This window comes from Ochlerotatus camptorhynchus, unplaced genomic scaffold (assembly GCF_037179485.1).
Source record: "Ochlerotatus camptorhynchus isolate MF236.1 unplaced genomic scaffold, CSIRO-AGI_Acam_v1.1 ptg000055l, whole genome shotgun sequence".
Taxonomy (NCBI): domain Eukaryota; kingdom Metazoa; phylum Arthropoda; class Insecta; order Diptera; family Culicidae; genus Ochlerotatus; species Ochlerotatus camptorhynchus.
Genome location: NW_027040545.1, coordinates 3,252,741 through 3,278,361, shown reverse-complemented (window position 1 = coordinate 3,278,361; position 25,621 = coordinate 3,252,741). Strand labels below are relative to the sequence as shown.

The window sequence follows — 25,621 nt, the reverse complement described above, 5'->3', positions numbered from 1 at the left end:
GATATCCAGATGGTTATGGTTACAGTTATTTTTCACATATCACTATGAATTATAGTAACACTGGTTAATGGTCACTGCTTGAACTTGCTTGGCTGGCGCTTGTCTCGTTCAAAACTTGTGAATTTTGGAAAAATATGGATAGTTTTCCACACCAGGATTTATTTTTTATTTGAAGTAGGACTGGAATATCAGGCCTCAATGATGCCTGAAACTAAACATGAAAAGTACTAAAACTAAACATTGATAAGTCAATAGTCATCTCGTAAAAAAGGAACATTGCTAGACAAACTAAACTGATATAAAACACGAACTAAACCTCCGGCGAAACAGCTGGCGAGTCAGGTCAAAGTCAAATAGTGCGGAGACCCTATTGAAGAGTCTCTGTAAACCACCGATTGCGCTGAACATGCTATAATTAGTTCGCTGTATGGGCAGGCGCAGCATTGAATTATCCACGGGATCCGTCCACGGTAGTTTACGTAGCGCATATCTCAGAAACCGTCGCTGAACAGACTCAACTTTTTCGCCACCGTTGTTGTAGTGAGGAGTCCAGACAACCGAGCAATATTCTGGTATGAAGCGAGACAAGGAGCAGTACAACGATTTAAGGCAGTAAATATCCGTGAAGTCTTTGGAAATCCTGAAGATAAACCCTAGAATTTTGGAAGCTTTGTCGACGGCATACGAGATGTGCTGCTTGAAAGAGAGTTGTGCATCCAGAATCACACCTAGGTCCTTAATTTGGTTGACGCGCTCAATTTCAGTGCCTAAGAAAACATACTTGAGCATAATAGTCTCTTTCTTGCGCGGAAAAGAGATAACCGAGCATTTGGACGGGTTAATCTCCATATGATTCAGAATACACCAATCACCAAAAGCATTCAATTGAAGTTGAAGGAAGCAACAGTCTTCAATTGAGTGAATTCGAAGGAAGAGTTTGAGGTCATCTGCGTAAGTTAATCGTAGTCCCTCAATTACTAGATTCACGTCGTTGAAGTAAATCAGGAAAATCAGCGGTCCTAGGTGACTACCCTGGGGTATGCCGGACGTGGCAGTGAACATACGGGACTGGGGATCACCAATGACAACAGTAAGATAGTGATCGGTGAGGTACGACTGAAACTATAGCAAAAGGCAGCCGTGGATACCAAGCCTGTCCAAATTTTAGCCTGTTCAATTTACCGAAGGCTGCAGATAAGTTCAAGACCAACAATTGAAATGGCCTTAACTCCATTTTGTAAACAAACCTTGTAAGGCCATTTTCTCGCGAACCGAAACCTTAATTCGCAAACCTTAACCACAATCGGTAGAGGAGAATTTTCCCTACCTGTTCATTATGTTGGTTTGCCTTTGCCGACTTCGGTTCGCGAGAAAATGGCCTTACAAGGTTTGTTTACAAAATAGAGTTAAGGCCATTTCAATTGTTGGTCTTGAGTTAGTATAAATGACATCCGTCTGAGCGCGATCCGACATACTGTTAGAGATGTAGGAAGTAAGGCACAACAAGTTAGTGGCAGTGGAGCGACCAGCCATGAAACCATGCTGGTCGATACTAATATACGGCTTACAGTGAACGAGAAACGGTTCCATAACAACGATTTCGAACAATTTAGCAACAGCGCTAAGCAAAATGATGCCACGGTAGTTGACAACGTCCTGTTTGGTGCCTTTCTTGTGTACTGGAAACATGTGCGCTAGCATCCAACAGGATGGGAAAACGCCGACGTCCACGGACCGTTGAAAAACGTGCAGCAGTGGAGATAACAATCTGTCCAAGTGCGGTTTAAGGAATGCCGATGGAATTCCGTCAGGACCCGGATGGTACAACGACTTCAGTTTCGAGGAAGTCCTGGAAAATATCTCGGGATTGATTTCAATTCTGCTCATGGTTTGACCAGAGAGTGGTACGTAACTGGCAGCCAGTCGGGCATAGTCGTCACTCAGTCTCTCGTCCGTGAAGACACTAGCAAATTTGTCAGAGAACAGCTGACAGATATCTGGCGTAGATGAGGCCACGATACCAATATGTATCATAGACGACGGCAGACCAGCTTCATGACGTTGTTCGTTGACAAACTTTCAAAACTGCTTGGGACGTGACGTGAGCATTTTAAATGCATAACTGTTGTAAATCTGTAATTAAATTCACAATAGTCGCAAGCCAATTTTCGCCAAACGAGAAAATAAAATAAACTCAAGATGCTCTTTTAATTATTATTAAAAAAAAATGGTGTGCTACCAACGGTTGTTAACAGTCGGACAGTAGTACCGTTAGCTTATGGAGCAAAAAAAACAGCCGCATATTTGCCAAAAGTTGGTTTTAAGTAGCATTTGCTGCTGATAACGTGCTGCTTTTAATACTTCTTGGTTACCTGGAAAAGCTTCCAAATTTTGGCCAAACACGATTCAATTTATGATAACAACGTAATCAAGATATGAAGTCTATCACTTTCTAGCACCGTGCTCAGCAGGTGCCACCAAAAAAAAAAAGACGGGTAGAAAAATTGCTTCTGTTTTACAAAACTTAGGCTGTGTCCGAATTGCCGGATTAAATTAAAATATTAGTTAAAAGTAACAGGTGGACACTTATCGATTAACCCTACTTTCCGAGTAATTTCTGACCGACACCAAGTTACATTTTTACAACCGTGGCTCTAAAATTGGGCAATGAATAGCACACTGTAATAATAGTGCTGTCATGGTAAATTAAGAGCTGATTTTTCATATGTGCGCCCGACCATCTCCAATCCTTAAGCGACTATAATTGTAATTTGGGAATTTACACACAATTTAGTTTCCATTGACTCAAACTAAGGTACGGGTAAAACTTGTCGGCAATTAGCTCGCTTAAAAATACTAATCTAAACGGTACGATGATTTATGACAGAATTTGCGGTCGTTGGCCTTTTTCAGAGTATATAAAGTTGCAAAATGTTTTACGATCCTAATCTAAAACTAGCCCTGACGAAGATCTCAGGACATGCCTGGAGTTTGTGTTCCTTCATGAAATTCCCTAAATTTTCAAGAAATTCTCGAATCTTCTCTTGCGTTCCAATTTTTTGTTTATGGAAAATGGAACTTCTCTGAAGAAACCACTGATTTCCAGATTTTTTGGAACAATTCTGAATTTTTCAGAATATTCTATAATTCCTCGGAATGTATTGAAAGTTCCTGCAAAAAATTAACGGAGCTACTCGAAATACTCGGAAGCTACCTTTAATTTAATTTAATTTTAAAACTTAATTTCTCTGGACTTCTTGGAAAATCCCGAACCTTCTTATCTAAAAAATGGCTTATTCAGCTTTTAATCAACTCAAATTGTTTTTTGGGCATGTTCACGTAAGATGGGTCAGATCTCGCCATAGGTGGATTATTTCAGGTTTTTGCTTATGCGTTCATGGGCAGCGCGGACAATGCACAAAGTGTACCGAAACAATAGCTGCTATCGAACATACAGACCTGTATGATCCGTGAGCGTGATCTACACCGAGAGGTACAACAGATTTTGACCATCTCAACACCCACAGTGCAGCGAATATCAGCCGTGCATAAAGGGTAGGGTAGCCGCACCACCGCCAGCGAAGGTGTGATGAGAAAAGCATTCCAAAACATACACCCAAAAGCGTAGATTACTTTCCATCAACATCAGCACTGAACCCTTGAGTTCACCCTCGCCCGAGGCTCTCCGGTTTATTGTATGTGATTTGCATCAACACATAGGCCCAGTTCGCTATTTACTCACCCTGACTAAAAACACTCTCGCCCGGACGAGATGAGGGAGAAGGCATTGATGCGATTATCGTTATTACGTTATAACCACTGCACATACCACAACCGCAGCAAGTTGGCACAAGTTGAAGTGACTATAGTTGGAGGATCGACCGCCCTACACGGCCACGTTGCCAATCCTCATCGCCAGTTCCGCGCGTGATAAGCGCACGATCGTGGACGAAAAGGGGTCTCGCCGTCCGTCGCGTCGTCGGCCCGGGGATGGATGGATGGATCACATGTGAGTTCGCTCGCTCGCTCGATCGCTCGTCACTATGTCTACGGTTCATTCATCTTTCGTTTTCGTTTGTTGGTTGTACTACATCCTACTACAGCACATTCATCAACACTACTTAGGCTTTAAGGTTGGCCGGCGATTGCAGGCAGCTTACATCAACAGTAAAACGACGACGCGCTGATAGGTATTTGTATAACGATCGAACCAAACAGTTTTCACTTTCAACTTGAGTGCCTGGTGTAATCATAATTTTTATGAGAAATGTTTGTGGCTTTTGAGAGGGCTTTTCCAGCCAGCACACATATACACACTTCTCAGGATAGTCACATTCCTGGGTGATTGCGGCTGGCAGTGACTAAGTTGACTCGTTTATTTCAACTTCTACGCAGATTGCCATTCAGGAAGTTGGCAGTTCAAATTGTCGTTAATGAGATTGTCGCAGGCAGAGTTGTGCAGAGTGTGGCTGCAGACTTTAGTGGAAGGAATATTTTATGTTGATTTGGTTAGCCAGGTAATTTTGAACGGAGGCAATTAATAGTCATTTCGAATATTGGATGCGTGGAGTGCTTAGACAAATGTAAGTAAGAAATTGATATTTTTTGCACAGATTTGGGGTTTTCAACAAAGCTTAGCAAAACAACTTTAATGAAAAAAACTATGCAGTTTTCTCAATCTAAATCTTAAGTTTGGGCAATTTTGAACAATGTGTGAATTTATGAAAAGCAAGTTAACCTATTTTGAATTTCCGTTTCCCATTTATTCTAAAAACTTTAAAGTTCCACATCATAACAAAATAAGGATGTAGCCAAGTTTTGAAATGTTTCGACGATGATGTCTATAAGGGGGTACACTTTGTGAAAACCGAAAATGGAACATGTAACGAAATTATGACAGATTTTGAACGTTAATAACGCATCTTCCCCTTAACCAATTTCAATAATTTTATCACCAATCGATCAGGAATATTTCTACGCATTGAATGGTGATAAATTACATTTTCAGCAAATAACTTGTTAGCATTGCCAAAATCATCGAAAAGTTGAAAAGTATTAACACGGTGTGCCCAAAAAGTTCAAATATCCATTACGCAGCATTTCAAAAATTGAGTTAAATGTGGGTAAAAAACAGCAGAAAATATGGTTAGAATTGTTTTTTAAACTGTAACTTTTTTAAAAAGAATGAGAAGCAAAGAATCAAAGAAATTTGATGGGAAGGATTTTTTGAACTAATAGTCGATGTAGTCCTTACTATTTGATGCAGTAACAGGATTTATAGATTTTATTAGATCTAAATAATTCCAATATTACTCTGAGGTTGATCAGACTTACAGTTTAATTCTTGACATCATACAACACACAACACCTAGCAAACCAGTAGGCAATTTTATTTTGAAGCAAAATTCACCGGGCTGAAGAAGGAATCAAAGCCTAACATCGTGGAACTCACACACAGTTTACCTAAACTACGGGTAACTCAACTATTCGCATGACCATTATGCCAAAGAATAATTTTATTATATAACTAAAATGAAAGTCTGATAGCTTCAGTTTTTGAAGTCTCAGGATCTTGCAATGCTTCTAAATTCTGGAATTTATATTTTTCCTGCGTCCCTGATCATGAATTTTTTGTTAGTCTGAATTTACTTGGAACTCTTCACAGGATATCTTCGCCTTTTTTTAGTTCAATTTGAATCATCCTAGAACTCCATCATATTTCTTTTCTATATTTCCTTAAAATATTCTTGAAAATATCTAAACTTTTCCAGTAACATTCCAAGAGTTCTTAGCATAACCTCTTGAAATCTCTTATAAATCACTCTCTAATTCCACAACTCCCTCAAATTGGTAATAATTCCCAAAAATTGGCTCAATTTTGTGTCCATTTTTCTCTATGAAATTCTTAAAATAATCTTGACAATTTCCTTGGTACACTCTTCAGAATAACCGTCACACTCTTCTCAGACTTATCCAATAATTCCCTTTAAACTGCTTTACAAAGGTAAGGTTAGAATAGGTTTGAAATCCTTTTCAGTATTACCTAAGTACTCAAGTACTTTGCCAAAATGGGTTTGAAAGTCTCCCAGAAATTGCGCTTAAAATTTTATTTAAATTAATCTCCATAGAAACATTGGACAGAATTCCATTGAAATTTTTCTCACAATTCGCATCAGCATACTCCTTAAGCTTCATCATAAGAATTTTCTTTGATTTCTTTTCCGGATTGTATTTCCTTTATTGACAAAATCTCCATGCAATTGTCATCAAAGTTGACAAGACAATTGACACCGTCTTCAACCAGAGTTTGCACAGACTGAATATTTAACACTAGACAACGGACAACACACCACACCCATTAGAACAGTAGGGAAATTTTCAGGTTGCCAAAATTTGCACAGGCTGGAGCGGGAATCGAACCCTCACTTCGTGGCACTCACAATACGCCTAAATGATGGGTGACGCCGCACGACCCCGAAGCCCACAAAGATGGATGTAATTCGACTCAGAAGTAGCTTGAAATTCTCCTATGATTTCACAAGGAATTCGCTTCACACTTAACTATGAACTATTTCCAGAATTACCTTAAAATTCCAATAATGTCCAACGTTGATAGCCTTTAATAATTAAAGTAGTAAGTTTGGCTTTTTATTTTGAAAGCAACATGTTTAAAAAATCTGAGAAAATCTGGAACATATTTTAAAAATCTGGAAATATACGTGGTCTGTCTATGTATCTGGCAAGACGACTAAAAATCTCGAAAATCCAGATAAATCTGGCATACTGGCAACGCTGGCTGCAGCAGTGCTTCCGGCGCGTGGTGTTGAACATTGGTATCCAGTACACAACGAAAGACTGCCTGCAAGCAGCGAGCTGCAGCCCACATGAGGACCCATAGAAGGAGGGAAGAAGCCGCACTGATATTGATCGGCATCAATAGCTCTTCGTGAGTCGCTGTGGGCCATCTATGCCAAGCGCGTCATACTAAAGAGTATAAACAGATTGAACCCCGCTCAAATTCCTGTTCCTACATAAAACACAAGTTCCTGCTGCAGTTAACAAATGACATTAATTATACAAGACCAAGTAATCTTACAACCCCAAAGAGCTGTCCCTTGTAGTTTTTTTTTATAATTTGGAGGATTAGGCCAGATACCAACAGGCTGAACGCCATTTGATTGAGCACTATCATGGTGAAAGCTTCACGCAAACCAAAAATTTATTACATTAAATGTTAGTTACATTTCCTATCATCCTCCGCAGAGAATGATATAAGTTGGCGTCCTTGAGGTAACCAAAACCTGGCCAAAACCATATGGACCAGAACCTTTCATGGGACATCCGAATTGACAATCTTATTGTTTAGCTTTTTTTAATATTGGCTGTATATTCCCAATTAACCACTTCAAATCTCCCGTGGTTGAGTTCATGAATTATTTTTCGAATTCAAATAAATTAAGTCAGATATAAGATATATAAGATATAGTCAGATGGAATAATACAGGATTCATCTTAAAATTGTAAATGAACAAAACGTTTGTTGTTGTGTTCTACAAGTCGATAATTCTATAACTTCAATATCTTGTCGTAGATAGTTGACTGCATTTCTCTTGGAATTATTTAAAATTTCTGTTGGGATTATTCGGAATCTTTCTTGAGAATTTATCTAAGCTATGTCTGAATGAGATTCTTCGATGTGTTATTTTGTAGATCTGTAAATTCACCTGAATCCTTATGAGAGTTCTTCAAATTTTCAAATGCTTAGATTCTCCAAAATTTCTCTAGGGATTCTTCAAAATTCCAAATAAGATTTATCTCCGCAATTCCTTCTGGAATTTCGATTGAGATTCTTTGCAATCTTTCTTGGGTTTATTTGGTAACTTTACCACTCATGGCTTTCGTGACTTATGCGTGATCCGAATTTTATCTTTTGATTCACCAGAATCCTATTTGTTATTCAGCGTTCGAAGTACCCTCGAAATATACATGGGTTCCCTCGTACAAAAAAATATATAAATTTTAACCATCGTGTAAGGTCTCCCTCGATTAATTTTGAGCTGAAATTGTTTGCAATTTATGCAATATCCCGCTTAAATTTACATAAAATATCGTGTAAAGCCAAATCTAGCGTTAACTGCCGTTGCCGTTGCGTATACAATCCAACGTCCACCGCCCGGCAGTGTTTTTATGGAAGAAAAATGTTTGTAATATAATCTATTATTAGCTTATACTGATCCCATTGCAAACAATTTTAGCCCGGAAGTTGAAAGGAGATAGCTCTGTTGAGATTTAGTAACCCATTTCAGAATGCCTGGTCACTCACGTCCATTCCGAGGTTACTTTCACTTACAACAAGCCCCACAAAAAACGTAGTACCGATATAAAATGTATATTGGTACTGCGTGTACACTTCCATCATCAAAGCAATTCCTGCTTTGTAGATGACACGTATTTAGTAGGATGCATTTCATATTTTTATATCTAGTTGTAATCAGCTTATGTATTGTGTCCTTGCTGCTGAATCGTTGTCATCTGAATCTAACATTAGCGGTTCTGCTTGCTCTGTGAAATTTTGTTTTCTCTTCTATTGGAAAATCATATTTCCGAAATGCAACTGAGACACATTCTGTCAGCTTTTGGAGTCCATAACTTCACTTTTACACTCACGAAAACACATGTTTTGCCTGTTGGCATATTTCGGGAGGCGTAGCACTACAGAAAAAAAACATGGCAGCACACGCGGCTACACACTGCTACGGACGGAACCCGGTTTAATTCTGTTTAAAAGCACTATAGTTAGTCAGTTCCGAACTAACGTGATAAAACCTTAACTATATTTGCAAACACTGTTAGATGGATTAGATATACAACTTTACCCTAACATCAGGTTAAGGACATATAAATAAAAATAAAAATTTTACACTCTAGCGATAACCAGTGATTCGATCCTAACTAAATTGTTCACTGCCAGAATGGTCTTATCCAGATTAACAACGTTGCCGAAGACAAGAAACTTCAATTTCGTCACGATTCTGATTAATCATTAGAAGAACTCTATTTGAACATTGGCACCACCTAGCGAGTCAATTTCGAATTAAATTGTTCACTACGGAACGGGTCTCGTCCATTTGAATAGCTTTGCTAAAGACAGGAAACTTTTATCTGTTCAAGATCCTGAGTAATCACTAGATGAATTGTATTTGTACTCTGACGCTACCTAGTGAATCACATCTGAACTAAACTCTCCTCTACCAGACGGGTATCGTCCAGCTGAACAACAATTGAATTTGATCGCCAGGTACGGCGTGACTGCTCGTTTAAACATTTCCTAGTACTTAACATAGTACTAATGAAAATACATATGCCCTTTTATAATATGAAGCTTGAGCCAAAATGGTCTTAATATCTGTGGAAGATTCATGCTACCAAATATATTATATTAACAATATAGGGTAAACGCTTCTATGGTTGTGGTACGTTAGAAGCTTTTGATTCCTATATGTGCTTATGGAGTCTCCATAAGCAACTATAGCAACCAAGCGCTCCTAACGTACCACAACTATAGGAGCGTTTACCTTACTCCACTCTTCTACTTTCCATATATCACTCAGCGGGCAAGAATATAACACCATCTAGCGTCTGGAAAGGTCTGCAGTAAGCGTTTTATAACAGCCCAGCCCAAGTAACATTGCAAGGCTTCAAAGGCTTCAACTCCAAACCATGTTTTACAAGACTATGATAAAACCAAAATTTTAACTTGGGCGGGGTGTGTGAATATCAATTATTACACAAGGAAAAGACAATTTTAATTCATTTATTACAATCGGGGTAAAAATTTGGCATGTAGACAAAATTTATAGGCTCCAATTAGAATATGATAATAATTGTCAAAACAAGTTTAGTTTCATAAAACAGCAAAAAAGGTTATCTTCCATTTAATTCCACTTAATTAATTTTGGTATCCATGACAGATACGTATTTCGACTACAATGTGCAGTCTTCATCAGTGTCATTCCCACTAAAGAACTTATCAAAATCTAACCCCCTTAAGTACTCATCCCCTAGGTAAAAAAAAGTCAAGATCATAGGTATAAAAATGAAACTACAATGTGTTGAATCGGAACCTACCTAACCAAAGATTTAAGTAAGCTAAAGGAGAAAAATCTATAAAACTCTCTAAAAAGGAAAATCCCCAAAGGCTTGGTAGCCATCATAATGAAGTAATGAAATTGGGTTGTTAGCGGAATGCTAAATAAAACAGCAAAAAAGGTTATCTTCCATTTAATTCCACCGATACGTATTTCGACTACAATGTGCAGTCTTCATCAGTGCCATTCCCACTAAAGAACTTATCAAAATCTAACCCCCTTAAGTACTCATCCCCTAGGTAAAAAAAAAGTCAAGATCATAGGTATAAAAATGAAACTACAATGTGTTGAATCGGAACCTACCTAACCAAAGATTTAAGTAAGCTAAAGGAGAAAAATCTATAAAACTCTCTAAAAAGGAAAATCCCCAAAGGCTTGGTAGCCATCATAATGAAGTAATGAAATTGGGTTGTTAGCGGAATGTTAAATAAAACAGCAAAAAGGTTATCTTCCATTTAATTCCACTTAATTAATTTTGGTATCCATGACAGATACGTATTTCGACTACAATGTGCAGTCTTCATCAGTTTGTGTTGTTGAAACTACAATGTGTTGTTTTTACAACCTACAACCTTTTTTGCAGTTTTATTTAGCATTCCGCTAACAACCCAATTTCATTACTTCATTATGATGGCTACCAAGCCTTTGGGGATTTTCCTTTTTAGAGAGTTTTATAGATTTTTCTCCTTTAGCTTACTTAAATCTTTGGTTTTTATTAGTTAGGTAGGTTCCGATTCAACACATTGTAGTTTCATTTTTATACCTATGATCTTGACTTTTTTTTACCTAGGGGATGAGTACTTAAGGGGGTTAGATTTTGATAAGTTCTTTAGTGGGAATGACACTGATGAAGACTGCACATTGTAGTCGAAATACGTATCTGTCATGGATACCAAAATTAATTAAGTGGAATTAAATGGAAGATAACCTTTTTTGCTGTTTTATTTAGCATTCCGCTAACAACCCAATTTCATTACTTCATAGTTTAGTTTCACTTCTTTGTTGAAGCTTTGAAGCATCCCTCGGAATGTTTTTAGAATACATTAGCTGCCTTTCCTGACGCAAAGCCGCTACTGTTGTCTGAAAGTGCTGTCTCTGAGAAAAAGAAAGTTATTTGACCGTTTTTGGTTGACCATCCCTTAAAGATATGCTCTATTCACCTATTCTGTATTACTTATCTTCAGTATCTAGTTTGTGCTCAAAATGACTAGAGGGAGGTCACACGGCTATGTTCATAACCTGCCTCTCAAGTCGCTTGAAAGTTAAAGTTACTACGTAATGCGTAATAATCTTTCCGAAACTCATCCTAAGCCCATGCGTTGATTGATCAGTTCCTGGTAATTGATCCCAGCAGTAGTGACCGCTCATCAGCTACACATATTATTCGTTGATTTTCATGCATATAGCATTCGGTAAATCGACCCACATATCGGTCATTGCGCAACTCAAGCCAATAACAAACACATCAGCTAACCATCCACCGAAAATTGGTCCACTTTTCCCATGCAACGCAGCTTTAGTAACACACTGGCACTGACTGTTCCGGATTTGGGCATATAACAACCCGTTGTACCTGTTGTTTGTGTCCAGTATGATGTGTATTATGGAAGCATTTGTATAACCAACAAAAACTAATTTTCTTCCAATACCGAACACCGAACGCTTCGCCGCAGTCAGTGCGTAAGAAATTGAACAATAAAAAAATAGTAAGATTTAAATCACTCCATCAGCTGGATGGCTGATGCTGGAGTAATCGAATTTGTTACGCGATACAAAGTTTGGCTTACATTTTCGATGCCATGAGCGAACGTGCCTAAAACTACCGCGATAATAAGTCCAAACGCATCAGTCAGTCAGTCAGTACGGTGGTCGGTCGGCCACCGACCACGGCCGGTCACTCGGCCAGGAAGAGAAGCCGCGAGTGTCCAAATTATGGCGAATAAAAGTGAAATTACATAGCACGGTACGAGAGCGAAGAAACAAGCCAGCCACGGAGAAAGAGTATGTCGAATTTTTACGTAACCTTTAGCTGCTGGGATTTTCCTTCTCATACCAAGTAGGCACTGACTTTCTGGTTTCCAACCGAGCGATGATGCCGTGGCCTACTATAACCTGTTGCTCTCTCGTCCCGTCGTAGGCCGCTTCGGCATTTGTTGTTTACTGAGGCTCGGGAATGAAATGATTTAATTTCGTTTTTGTAATTTTTATTTTAGAAATCCTGGACAAATGCAAACCTCTACGCCAATCAGTGGCACCGGAGGCAGTTTCACGAATCCCAGTCGACAGAGATCGGAGGATCAAGGCACCGACACGGCTCCAGCGAATCCATTGGTCGGATTCATCAACGCCCTGTCCATGAGTCAAAGTGACCCAAGCCGGTGGCCAAATTTAACTGCCCTTTTTGGCAGCGAAGGAAGTGGCAGCAGTTGCGAGGAGAAATCGTTTTGTGAGATGGCACGGCTGGGAATCAATCATGATGCTGACATACTTTTCAAAATGTTGTGGAAAATTGCCAATGAGTAAGTGCAATGAGTGTTCCTTTTTTTGGATGTTGCTAAAAATTCGTCATTGTCGACTAATCAATCATTTCTCCTCTTCTGCTGACAATTTGTTTGTAGGACACCTGCCGATCATGCCCGTCAGAGTGGGCTGGAGGAAATTTTCCGCGCCGTCAAAGACGATGACTGCTCGAGATTCCACTGTGAAAGCACTTAATCTGTTACCCATCCAAGCAGGCAAGCAAGCATATCGTCGATTGGTTGCTTGGTTATCCGTCTCTTCATCACCATCACCATCGTCGTCCTAGTAATTGCCTCGTTGTCGTAGAGGTATCTCAAAGGTATCTTGGATCGTTCACCGCAAAACAATAAACCACTTTGGCGGAGGCACGCAGCGGCAAAATTTAGCTTTTATTTTCTTCCGATTTCTATAATTACGTTTCGAGGACCAATCCAAAGTGACACTCAACCGCATTCCGGAGGCGGATGAATTGTGGTGTGCTTAGCTACGGTAGAGATAACAATCAATTGAATTAAGGAGATTTTGCTTCCCCGCACGCATGCGTAAACCGAGAAGAAGTGAAAGTTATGTAACTAAAGGGTTCTTCGGATTGATATTATGTAAACTTTCGTTTTTTTTTCTCCAATGTTGAATAAAGGCTCCAAACAGAGTTACTTACTGTTACTACATCAGCAGCGTTGTCAATTTCTAATTTATGTGAAAGAGGTACTCAATCAGTCGCGGCATTGATCTTCGCGTTCGGGCCAAGTTCCAACCACGTGCTGGCGCAGTTGCGATTGCATTCCTGGTCAGTGTTAATCTGATTTTTCTTTCCCTTTTGAATTGCTTTACATCCAGCAGCAGTAAGAGATTGTGGGAATTATTATGTGAGGAAGAGACATTCAATGTTTGCTCAACATAACCTTTCCCATGTTATTACATGATCTTTGCACGCTTGGAGCGCGGGATGGATGGAATTATGCATGTTGGTACGTACATATGCTTTTTTCCCCCGGTGCTTTGAGGGAAAAATTTCCGCGAGAAGTCAACGGATGCCGTTTTGTGGTCAAGCCGGTCACATTCCATCGTATGTGTTATTTATGACCATTGATCAACGTCGCCGGCGACTTTGAGGTGAGTATGGAGATAGCTGAGAAAAGTTATGCGTCATCAAAGGTGGCTGGTTTTTAATTTGATTGCTCTTGACAGATCTCGAACTGTACGGTAAAATAAAACCAACCTCTTTTTTTTACTAAATTACTCGTTTTTCCTATGTAAAGTCTTGAATCTGATTTGCATCCCCTATACTGCACTCAGTATGTGCTGGAGTTTGTTTGATGTCCTTCTTACTAACCGGCTAATTTTACAACAATTAATTTCTCCTCTTGCGGACCCGTTTTTTCCCTCTCATACCACTCCTACTAAATTCTTCCATTCCATAATTCTGGTTGCCTGTTGGCGAACTTCACTCCAACTCGACCGTGCATTGGTTGGTAGCATGCTCCCAAATCCCAATAGGGTTTTTAAACTAATTTCCGTCCTACTAAGCACAACCCGCGCTTTACCTCTCTTTTCTGAACGAGTTTAAACAAAAAATAGAATATTTCTGTCAAAAATGACTTGCAAATTTATTCACCTTTCCATACGTACCGTTGGATTTGATCAAGAGTCACAAATTGTTGAGATATTGTCTAAAATCTAACACTGCTTCTTGATTCTAAATTCGTTCTACGAGTTTCAATTCCGTCCTAGCGCATTGAAACGCCATAAGATTTTCTTCGTCTTACGGATAAACGTGGAAAAAGGGGATTCGCTAGGAGCGCTTCTTTTGTTATGAGAACAATGAGCGTAAATATTCATACAATGCGCTCTAACAGGATTTATGTTGTAGCTAATGAACTAACGCATCGGAACAAACCTATTATTGATTTGTGAACGGTGAAATCATTGATATTATTGATCTTTTCTGATTGATAGAACGGAAATGGGAGATTACGACGAAGTAGCGCTCTACCCTATACATAGTTTTGAGGGTATGAAGACTATTTAAGCAACTTATAGGAACAAAAATCTACACACTAAGTTTTGTTTTCCCCATCCATCTGCATTAACGAGTGCTCATCAACACATTCTACTAACATTACGTTTATTTGCTGAGGATGCCAAGTATAGCTCAAAATTAAACGAAGGGAGATTTTAAGCGATAGTTAAAATTCAGAATTTTTTCTGTGTAGTCCAGACCAGTTTCGCTGAACGCAGAATCTTTCATTCTTTCAACAGTTTGTTAGAATTTCTAGGGGTTTCAACTCCGGACTTCTACATTTCTCGGACGTTTGTTACATTTGATCTTACTCAAAACAGTAATCGTTTGGTAGAATCGTTTATATGAAAAAAAAATCGATCTAGATAAAAAAAATCCTACATTTTGTTATATTGCCGAAGGCCTTTCGAAAGTAAGCTAAAACTAGAACTCACGAGATAATTGTGGTTCAAATTTCAGAAACAACTGCTCAGTCTAAACGTCATTACGATGGAATTTATTTTTGAATAAAACAGCAAAAAAAATCTTAAAAGAGCCTTTGACCAAAATGTAAATAAATCGTTGTTTGATACCATTCTATATATTTTGTTCATTAAAAATAACTTGATTTTCAAAACAGTCGGTCAATGAATTTTGCTAAATAAAACATGCTAAAACGCCTTAACATAAATTTTTTTCGTTCCATTAGGTACCATTGATAACTCTAGTGACGTAGAAGGGCCGATGATTGAAATTTTCAAATCGTTTGATTTTACTCATCTACATATGGTAATCAAAGTAAGGTTAATCAAACTTACAATCTAAACATATATTAGTTTCATAAACTCCAGATCGCGTCTAGCCAAAATATCCCGAACTGGAACATTAGGTTGTCTACCTCGAGCCCGAATGGAATCATAAAAATGTGATCTGACTCCACGATACTCCGCACAAGACCAAAGGATGTGATCAGCGTCCTGGTAACCTTGTCCACATTCACAGAGATTGCTGTCTCCCAACCCCACACGGAACAAATGAGCGTTTAGACAATAGTGATTGGACATGAGACGAGATATCACGCGTATGAAGTCTTGACCCAAGTCCAACCCTTTGAACCATGCAAACTTCGACACCTTAGGGATAATTGAATGTAGCCATCGTCCCAAGCTCCCTTCACTCCATTGATGTTGCCAGCTATCGAGCGACTGCTGACGAAAAATAGAGAAAAATTCACTATAGGCGATTTGACGATCATAAATGTCGCCTTTCATAGCGCCCACCTTCGCAAGTGAATCCGCCTTCTCATTGCCCAAAATTGAGCAATGCGAAGGGACCCACGCAAAGGTGATGATGAAAGAGCGCACGGATAAAGCACTAAGCAGCTCTCGTATTTTCAAAAATGTCAAAAATTGAATAACGTCATTTGGCAAAGTGAGTAACCTTTACTCTAATTAAATAAATATGGAATTTTACTGTTTTGAGTAAGATCAAATGTAGGAATTATAGGAACAAGTTTTCTTCATGTTTCTATCAAAGCGAGCTGAGTTGGTAATCATCATTGAAGTGTTGCCCCGTAACGTGGGTAGATCACCTTTTCGTGGTACGTTACGGGATGTAAGATCTACCACCGATTCCTAGTCTTGACTACTTCAAACTAGGGGAACAGGATTTTACAGTAATCAAAGGAACACATCTTAGTCCTTGTTACTTTTTATGCCTTGTTGATAGTGATAAGTCTTCGGGTTGCGTGGACCGAGGATGATCTTGAAACAAGGAAAAAATGAGTTAGTTAGTCTTCACCTATGTGATTCCTAATCTTCTATTCGTTGTTTCCTAGTTTGAAGTGGTTAAGACTAGGGTTCTGATGCATGGTCATTATCGGTGTCATGTCTTGCTTTTTTTGCTAAGGAATCCAATTTTGACTGACAAAGGGGCGCGCCTTTGGAGGGTGTTTCAACACTCCGAAGGGTATAAATAGCGGGACCTTTCAATTAGAATCGATTCCTTGCGATAAAGGCAAGAATGACAACTGTATCAAAACCGAATACTTCATCATTTCTCAATAGTGATGGAGTAATACGACATGCACTAAACTAAGGACACGGGATATACTACAATAGATCAAATCACTGGTCGCAGTGGTTTTATGTCCCGAACAGAAAAAAAAAAGATCAAATGTAACAAACGTTCGAGAAATGTAGAAGTCTGGAGTTGAAAGTCAATTCCCCAATAAATTGCAACACAATGTTGAAAGAATGAAAGATTCTGCGTTCAGCGAAACTGGTCTGGACTACACAGAAACAAAATCTGAATTTTAACTATCGCGTAAAATCTCCCTTCGTTTAATTTTGAGCTATACTTGTCATAAACAGCGAAATCGTTAACATTTTTGCATACAATATTGCTAATTTATGCGATATTGCGCTTAAATTTACACGAAAACCTAAAACACAACCGGGTAGAGGAGAATTGGCGCTAGCTGTTAATTTTATTGGTTTCCGTTGGCGGACTTCGGTTTGTTTACAAAGTAGAGTTGGGGCCTTTTCAATTGTTGGTCTTGAAATCATAGAACATATTTTTTTAACATAACAACACAGATTTATTTTGTAACTAATTTAGTTCAAATTTTCATGTAAATGGTAGGAAAATAGTGTATCTTTCCAACCATTAACAACATTTGTTATAAATCGTTTTTTGCCGAGCTCTTTAAATCTACCCGGGGTTAGGAACTATAGGATCAACTAGTAAAACCCCAAGAGAGAGGTGCCAGCTCAAAATTACAGATGCTTTGTTTTGGTTGTCTTCTTCTTCTTCCTTTTTGTGTAAAAAATTGTTGATGGAAAGAATCATTCAAGCGAGGATGCGCGTTTGTCACTCGGTTTGTTGATATAGTTTTGCCGTCGGAGTGTTCAAACTTGTCGTGAACTGTATGTTGTGAGCCAAGAGTTGTGAGCAAGTATCTTACTGCATATTGCTTAGAGCTATCGGGTTCGTATTAAACGGGTTTGATTTTGTGAATTCTCAATACGATAGCGAAACAGCGAAATCGTTAACATTTTTGCATACAATATTGCTAATTTATGCGATATTGCGCTTAAATTTACACGAAAACCTAAAACACAACCGGGTAGAGGAGAATTGGCGCTAGCTGTTAATTTTATTGGTTTCCGTTGGCGGACTTCGGTTTGTTTACAAAGTAGAGTTGGGGCCTTTTCAATTGTTGGTCTTGAAATCATAGAACATATTTTTTTAACATAACAACACAGATTTATTTTGTAACTAATTTAGTTCAAATTTTCATGTAAATGGTAGGAAAATAGTGTATCTTTCCAACCATTAACAACATTTGTTATAAATCGTTTTTTGCCGAGCTCTTTAAATCTACCCGGGGTTAGGAACTATAGGATCAACTAGTAAAACCCCAAGAGAGAGGTGCCAGCTCAAAATTACAGATGCTTTGTTTTGGTTGTCTTCTTCTTCTTCCTTTTTGTGTAAAAAATTGTTGATGGAAAGAATCATTCAAGCGAGGATGCGCGTTTGTCACTCGGTTTGTTGATATAGTTTTGCCGTCGGAGTGTTCAAACTTGTCGTGAACTGTATGTTGTGAGCCAAGAGTTGTGAGCAAGTATCTTACTGCATATTGCTTAGAGCTATCGGGTTCGTATTAAACGGGTTTGATTTTGTGAATTCTGGTGATTAGGAGGAGGTTAAAAGTGATACACAGCAGGTAAAATGCGTTGTCAAGTGAAGCGTTGCGGCCGGAACAAGAAAACCCACCCGGATGTGTTGTTTCACCGGTTTCCAAACGATCCATTGCTTCAAGTACGGTGGGTTGAGTTTTGTAATGTAGGAGCTGATTTTATTGTCACAGATGCAATGAGAGTATGCAACGTACGCAAAGAATACAAATGCAAATAATCATGAAACGTGAAAAATTAAAAATGATTTACTGTTTTGCAGATGCATTTTGATGCGATCTGTTATGCTAAGGCTGGCAAAAGCACCAGATTGAGCAAAACTGCAATCCCTACATTGTGTGCTTATTTGATCAATGACTATGACGAGACAAACGACGAAGACGACGGGTACCCAGCGATCCTATTGACATCCTTACCACTCTATTCCTGCCCGTCGCTTCTGGATCACACATACGCTGATTTCAAAGCAATCCCGCCGGATTTTCAATTTGATGACATTGAAAACGCGGACCAAGAAATCATTATCGCCACGGAGAATGCGTCGACAAAGTCAAAAGCAACCAAGATTAAATTTTCTGGTTGTTGCAAAACGAAAAAGCAAATCAAAAGCTATGACAGGTACTTAAATATGATTTACAAGATTTTGTTTCAATAAATATTCTACCCAACTATATATATTCTAGATATGCAAAAAAAAAAATTAAAAAAAGAGCGATGAAATGGAAGAAAGAAGCGCTTTTGTGGAAGACTTCTAGCTTTTTCGGCATCAAAATGATTGTTGCTTGCTCCGATTTTCATACTTCTAGTGGATAGACGATAATCAATTTTTAATTACGTAACGATTGTTCACTTCAATCCCTACAAGTTGTCTCTATTTCAATGGAAAATAAATCCTTTACGTGAAAACTACTTATAACACCCTCTCCCTGCTTCACAATAAGTAACAGAAACGCCGAACGTCCAAAAACATTTGTATTCTGCACCGTCATTAACTGCCATTTCAAAAAAAAACTATCTTAAAAAAAAACAATACGCAGATTTTTTTCCGATTAACAATACTTCCCCCACTTTATTGAATCAAAATTTCGGTTCGCATTGACGTTTACGCGATCGGCTTCAGAGCGAGCTGGCGCCTCTCTCTTGGGTAAAACCTATGCCTGGGTGTTTTCTAGCAACACTGCCAAGATAGGAGCTGCTCAATTGGCTCCGGCTTTGACAGTTCGTTTGGCTCAAAAACATATACTCTAGGTGCAAGCCAGCTGTGCTCGGAGTAAATATATTTGCACCGAGTAAAATAGAGTTACTCAATATAACTCAAAGTTGATCTCAGTAGTCTAACCAGAATATTTAAAGATTTTAGAGGAAAGTAACAACAAGTTGTGATCTGTCTGCGATAAATTATCGGGTTACTGATTATTAAACAAATTATAAATTTTATTACTATCCGACGAACCATTTTAGCTGCAGAACCGCTTACATATGCAAAAATCTACTGCAGAAACCCATTTTCTCCGTTCAAGTCGTTCTGCAACTAAAATTATGATATTTAATACCTACACGATATGCAGCACAAATTGTAACCTCGTTATAAACTTCCGCCGTGTAATTAGTGATAGTAGATGAAACGATATTCCAAATCAGATTAATGAGGTGAAAATGTTCGGAGAATTTCAATTATGGGTCCTATTATGTAAGTCGAGTCGATTGTCACTTAGGTCACTAGTCAAATTTGGTATTCTTCTGTGATATCAAAATAGACCAGTGACCAGAAGTGAAGCTCGACTCGACTTACATAATAGAATCCTATTTTAATAAACAGTGAACTCTCTACAACTCGATATTCTAGGAACCATCGAATTATAGAATTATCGACGACAATCCCATACAAAATCCCTATCACAGTAGCCATGAAATTAATTTTTGCTACGGTTCTATAACTCGATATCGAGTTGTGAAGAGTTGACTGTATGCCGTTATTATTGTTTTCCTACTGGCAAATCTGTTTCGATCAAATACGGGAATTGGGATGATGCAATCAATCAAATGGGTTCACCAAATTATGACTGGATGACCATTCCATAAAATAGATGAATATGCAAGCTTAAATTTCCGATTTCAACTTCTTCTACCGCTGATATACTTTGAAACTAATGGATGAAGTATTGAGCATCCTGCATAGTCAATAAAAAAAAACCATTCCCAGTCTTTCCTTTTGAGTGACTTTCATTGTATTCTGGGGTTTGATGTATCAGCAATCAAAATCTTCATATTGAAATTTTGATTTTTTTTTAAAGACTTCTAGTTATCTTCACTTCTGATTGATAATGGTGGCTTACCGATAAAGGAGCTGGAAGAATCAATTGAATTATTTCCATGCCACCTTAACGTAATCAATATCATTTCATTGCATTTCACGGTACCCTTCAACCCACCAATTGATCCTTTGCGTCAAGATCGTCTATTATACACAGATTTTTGTTTCTTTAAAATTGTTAACTAAAACTTTATTTAATTTAAGAGCAGATGAATTTCAATTATTCATTCGTGCCAACAGTTTGTTATTCGTTTGCAAGACACAGACCACACAAATCAGGTTGCTGATTTGTTGCGTGTATTGAATATTGAGCAGCACGAGTTAAGGGCTGAACACAATGATAGCGGCATAGTGGCAAGTGCATATTTTCCAATACACTGAAATCCGTTTGACAACCCACAAAAAACGCGGTGCGGTTGAGTGGCATCCTGAGAAGTGCTCAATGTTTTCAGATGTATTTTTTGTCATTTTGAATTAACCAGAAACTTCAAGACGTGAACCAAATAATCATTCAAGGTAGTAAGTAAGTAGTCAGAAAAGCCGCATCCGGACATGTTCTGGGTACCCCCGAAGAAATGGCCAGTTTCTTCATGATTGAACCAACATGCGACACATCAAACTAAATCAGAATTCAAACATAAGATCATTGATGACCATATTAAGTACTCAGGACCACGTTGGCTGCATCCAGGCATGTTGGCAACACCCTCATGCGACACATCAAATTACATGAGAATTCAAAAATATGACCATTTTTGTCCATATTTAGTACTGAAGACCGTTGGCCAGATCCGGACATGGAGAAGTGAAACTTGGACCTACATTCTCATGTGACACATAAAACTACATGAGAATTCAAAAATGATAACATTGGTGGCCATATTAAGTACTGAGGACCACACTGGCCAGAACTACTCTGAAACTCTCCACAGAACTATTTTGAAGTTCTCCTCAGAACTACTCTGAAGCTCTCTTCAGAATTAGTTTGAACTTCTCCTCAGAACTACTCTGAAGATCTCCTCAGAACTAAGTTCTCCTCAGAACTACTCCGAAGTTCTCCTAAAACTACTCTAGATCTTCGAAGAAGTTTTCAACATTTTCCCGAAATGTACGAAGTTGTCTGAATATTCACTTGAAGATCTTTGAACTTTCCCGATATTTCAGACTTCTCTAAAGATATCGTTACTCCCCAAAGTTCTTTAAACTTCTCAATAAATTAAAGTTCTCTGGACCTCCCTAAAATTCATGGAACATTGTTTAGGCTCTCGCAGTTTTCTTAATATTCATAATTCTTCTGCGATGTCCTAATTAAAATACTATAGACGAATGATAACCCAAATGATAGAACTATTCCACAAATGGTTTGCATGATACCCGGAACACGTCGTTAAGCAAAATAGCCAAAACAATTTTATTAGGGAGCTCTCGATATTTCCCCACGGTTCATGGTACTTCTTCAAAATGCTCTCAATTTTTTTTTAATTAATGCAAATTCAGAGACGATCACTGAACTTTGGAGAATTTCAAAGCCCATTGGATATTTTACAAGATTGATCAATTATTCCGAAGTCCTTCAACTGATCAACTATTCAATGAGATAATCCCTCACATATTTCTTCGTTATGTCAGCTGAATCAGAGATTATTCAAATAACCGCATGACTTCATGACGATTAGCTAGTTTGAAGATCTCCAACTGATTGAAAGTGCAAGAAACGACTCTACTTATCTACAAAACCATACGAAAATCATGGTAAAGTATTCAATTTCCGATAAACGTGTACTTTTCAAAGATATCACACAGCTTCATGATTAATAGAATGAAAAGGCTATTAATACAAGCGATCTGATTATGAGCTGAATTACGGTGTTTTACGTGTTTTTCTCAATCCGAAATTAGTCCGCCCATTAAAACAGTCTCAACACAAAACTGCAATCAAAATTATCCCGTTTTTGTGTTTGCTTACGTACAACATGCATCGGAAGAGGTTAAATTAACACTCCGAATACGATGCCTCCGAAAAACGTGTAACGGCAAGTTTGCAATGGCACAACTTAGCAATTTCTTAATGAATTTCAAAAATTGTGGTACCTTTGCAAAACTACAAACACACCTTTCAAAAAAACGTGTAACAACTCTTTTCGCTTTTTAAAAAAGTAGACGACTCTATTTTCAAGTTTTTTGTAATCAAAATCATCTAGAAACCCTAGGAATTCTAAAGGTACCACAATTTTTGAAATTCATTAAGAAATGGCTAAGTTGTGCCATTGCAAACTTGCCGTTACACGTTTTTCGGAGGCTTCGTAGTCGGCGTAAAGTTTTTTACCCACCGTATTCGGAGTGTTAATAGATTTTAGTACATTGCGCGTTTGTCGCTGTACCGCTATGCCGCTATACCGCTCAAAAGCTGTCTTGCCTCTAGCTTATACTAGACCGTCTGTAGTGTAGACTACCATTTGTAGGAGGCTGATTTTTTTCTTTTTTTTTTTTTTCTTTAAAATATAACTTAAAAATTATAAGACGTACGAGATATGGTTAATGAGTGATTTGAAGAAAATATAAAAAAATCTCCATTACTACACTGAAAGAAAGTAAAAGTAATTTTACAAAACATTTTGTTTTGTGATTTTTTTTACCTCAAATCGAGCGTTAATTACGTGAGCACTACCCGAGAAAAGTCGGTTAAAAAAATGAAAGCAAATCTATATTAAAGTTTGCAGTTCCTATCATAATAAAAACTCATTTTGATCTCAATTATTATTAGACATTAGCTAGGAGCATCCCACTCTAAACTATAGCTCTAGTATCAATTAAGTATTTCCAAGTATCTGATAAGTATTCTTAAGTATTTTTAAGTATTTTAAGATTTGGATTTTTTAATCGTAGTGACCGGTTACTAATGTAGTTGTTTGTTTTTGTATATTCCGTCAATGTATTTCTTTTAATCACGTATTAAAGCATAATAATACTAGTTTCAATATGTTTTAAATTAAATGACGTAGTGTGATCATGTTTATAAGTAAGTATTTTAATTCTAGTTATGAAATAGTTCATCAAAAACATTTTACTTTCAGCGAACCAGTTAGAGCAGGGATAGTGAATTATTTATGATTTCGAACTGGCTGTTTAGTACGATATCAAAGTTTTGAATTAAATTGCTTAGCTGGAGGTTAATGATGCCATTGTCGTCCGAACTCGTACACTCCCGATCATAAGTTTAAGGACAACTCCCAAAAAAATATGACAAATTTATTATGTTCATATCTCTGACATGTTACGTCCAATTTTCGTTCTCCTTAGATCATTTGAAAGGTATTGAATGGAACTTTCCTCGTAGACAATATGTTCAATATAATTTTCAAATTTTGTGTGCTAAAAGTTCATCCAAAGTTACAATATTTTTCAAAATTTACTCTGAAGAATCGTGACTGATTTTCTCAGAATTGGGTTGGCCACATTTCGAAATAAAAGTTATGCTATACCATTCATACCATTCAACGAATATTGAACGTAAAATGAGAGATCATTCAACAAAACATATTTGCATGGTTTTTTGGGGGTGATCGGTAGTGTTACTAGATTTCAAACTGAACTGCCAAAATAAAAGCGTATGTTGAATGTCAATTCGGCTAAGAACTATCAGCAAGCTGCATGATTATGAAATTATTGACTTTAAGCCGGCCAAATATGCTAGGACTACACTGGTTATTTGCCAGAGGCCAATGAAGCATAACTACCAGCAATTCGTTGTGCTGGTGGGCTCGAAGTTAAACTAATTGCAATTGCCACTGGTGGTCGTATCGTACCGCGTTTTGATAAATTTATATCGGTAAAGGAGTTATGACGGACTGGTGAGGGAGTTGAGTGAGTATCCTGATAGCAACCGAAAGCTTTATGTGAAATCAACATGAATTTCTCACTTTTACCAGTAAGCAAAGATAAGAAAATAATAATCTGTTCTGTAATTATAATGTATAACAAACAATTGATACACCAAATAATCCTAAGTTAAAATGTATGAATTTATTTCAAACCATTCCCCAAACAGTCCAAATTAAAGTGATAGAATCAACCGTTCTCTAATGGTTCTGAGATTAACACGGAGAGAATATGTTGGTTTGACCGTGTCCAGCCTTATTACGGCTTAGATCTTATTTTGGGCCTAGTAAGCACAACCCGCCCTTTACATCTATTTTAAGAACGAAATTTTACACAAAATGGAATATTCTCACTGCAGATGCCTTCCAAATTTATTGAACTTTCCGTACGTATCGTAAGATTTGATAAAGAGAAACACATTGTGGAGATAACTCAGCCTTCGGATTCTAAACTCGGCCTAACGCATTGAAACGCCATTCAAACGCAATTGAATTCACTCTTTTGTTTTTTGAGAATAATGGGTGCAAACATTCATATCACACTTTCTTATTGACTTCGTTCGGTAGATTTGGAACAGAAGTATCGTACCAAACGCATAATTGACTTGTTAACGCCATTATCTTGAAAAACTGTCGCTTTAATGGCCCTTCGCTCATTTTCAACTTCTATTCAATTTTCATACTGCCGTACTCTAACGGAACTATCCACCTACCCTCTTCTAAAGATCATTCTCTAGCTAATAAATCATCACACTAAAGCTTCATGTTAGCATTTCCAACCAACTCTGAAAATCGTTAACTTCGCGTATGAAGTAACATAAAAAACACTTTGAATGCCGTAATCATGGTTTGATTTGATGTTTTCTGCTAAATAGGCCCAAAATGGGCGATTAGGCCGAAGTAGCTCTCTACCCTAATAAGCTTTAAGCAGGAGAGCATCGAAGGTTCCAAATCCGAGGAAATGTGATTTTTCTTCTTATTCGGTGGCAATCTATAGGAGATGTGGCTTTACGGATGGTGCAGAAAGCTTTCACAACTTCTTATTCAGCTTCAATCAGCGTAAA

General features: G+C 37.9%; 1 protein-coding gene across 1 annotated transcript in view; it reads left to right on the top strand.

The window, feature by feature from the left end:
* LOC135717434 (uncharacterized) overlaps nt 1–12,949 on the top strand; it is a 38,363-nt gene extending 25,414 nt beyond the window's left edge. The window contains exons 6-7 of the mRNA XM_065239524.1: nt 12,362–12,667; nt 12,767–12,949. Of these exons, the coding sequence (XP_065095596.1) occupies nt 12,362–12,667; nt 12,767–12,863 (403 nt within the window). The 3' untranslated portion in view covers nt 12,864–12,949. The remainder of the gene's footprint in view (nt 1–12,361; nt 12,668–12,766) is intronic.
* Nucleotides 12,950–25,621: the final 12,672 nt, after the last annotated feature.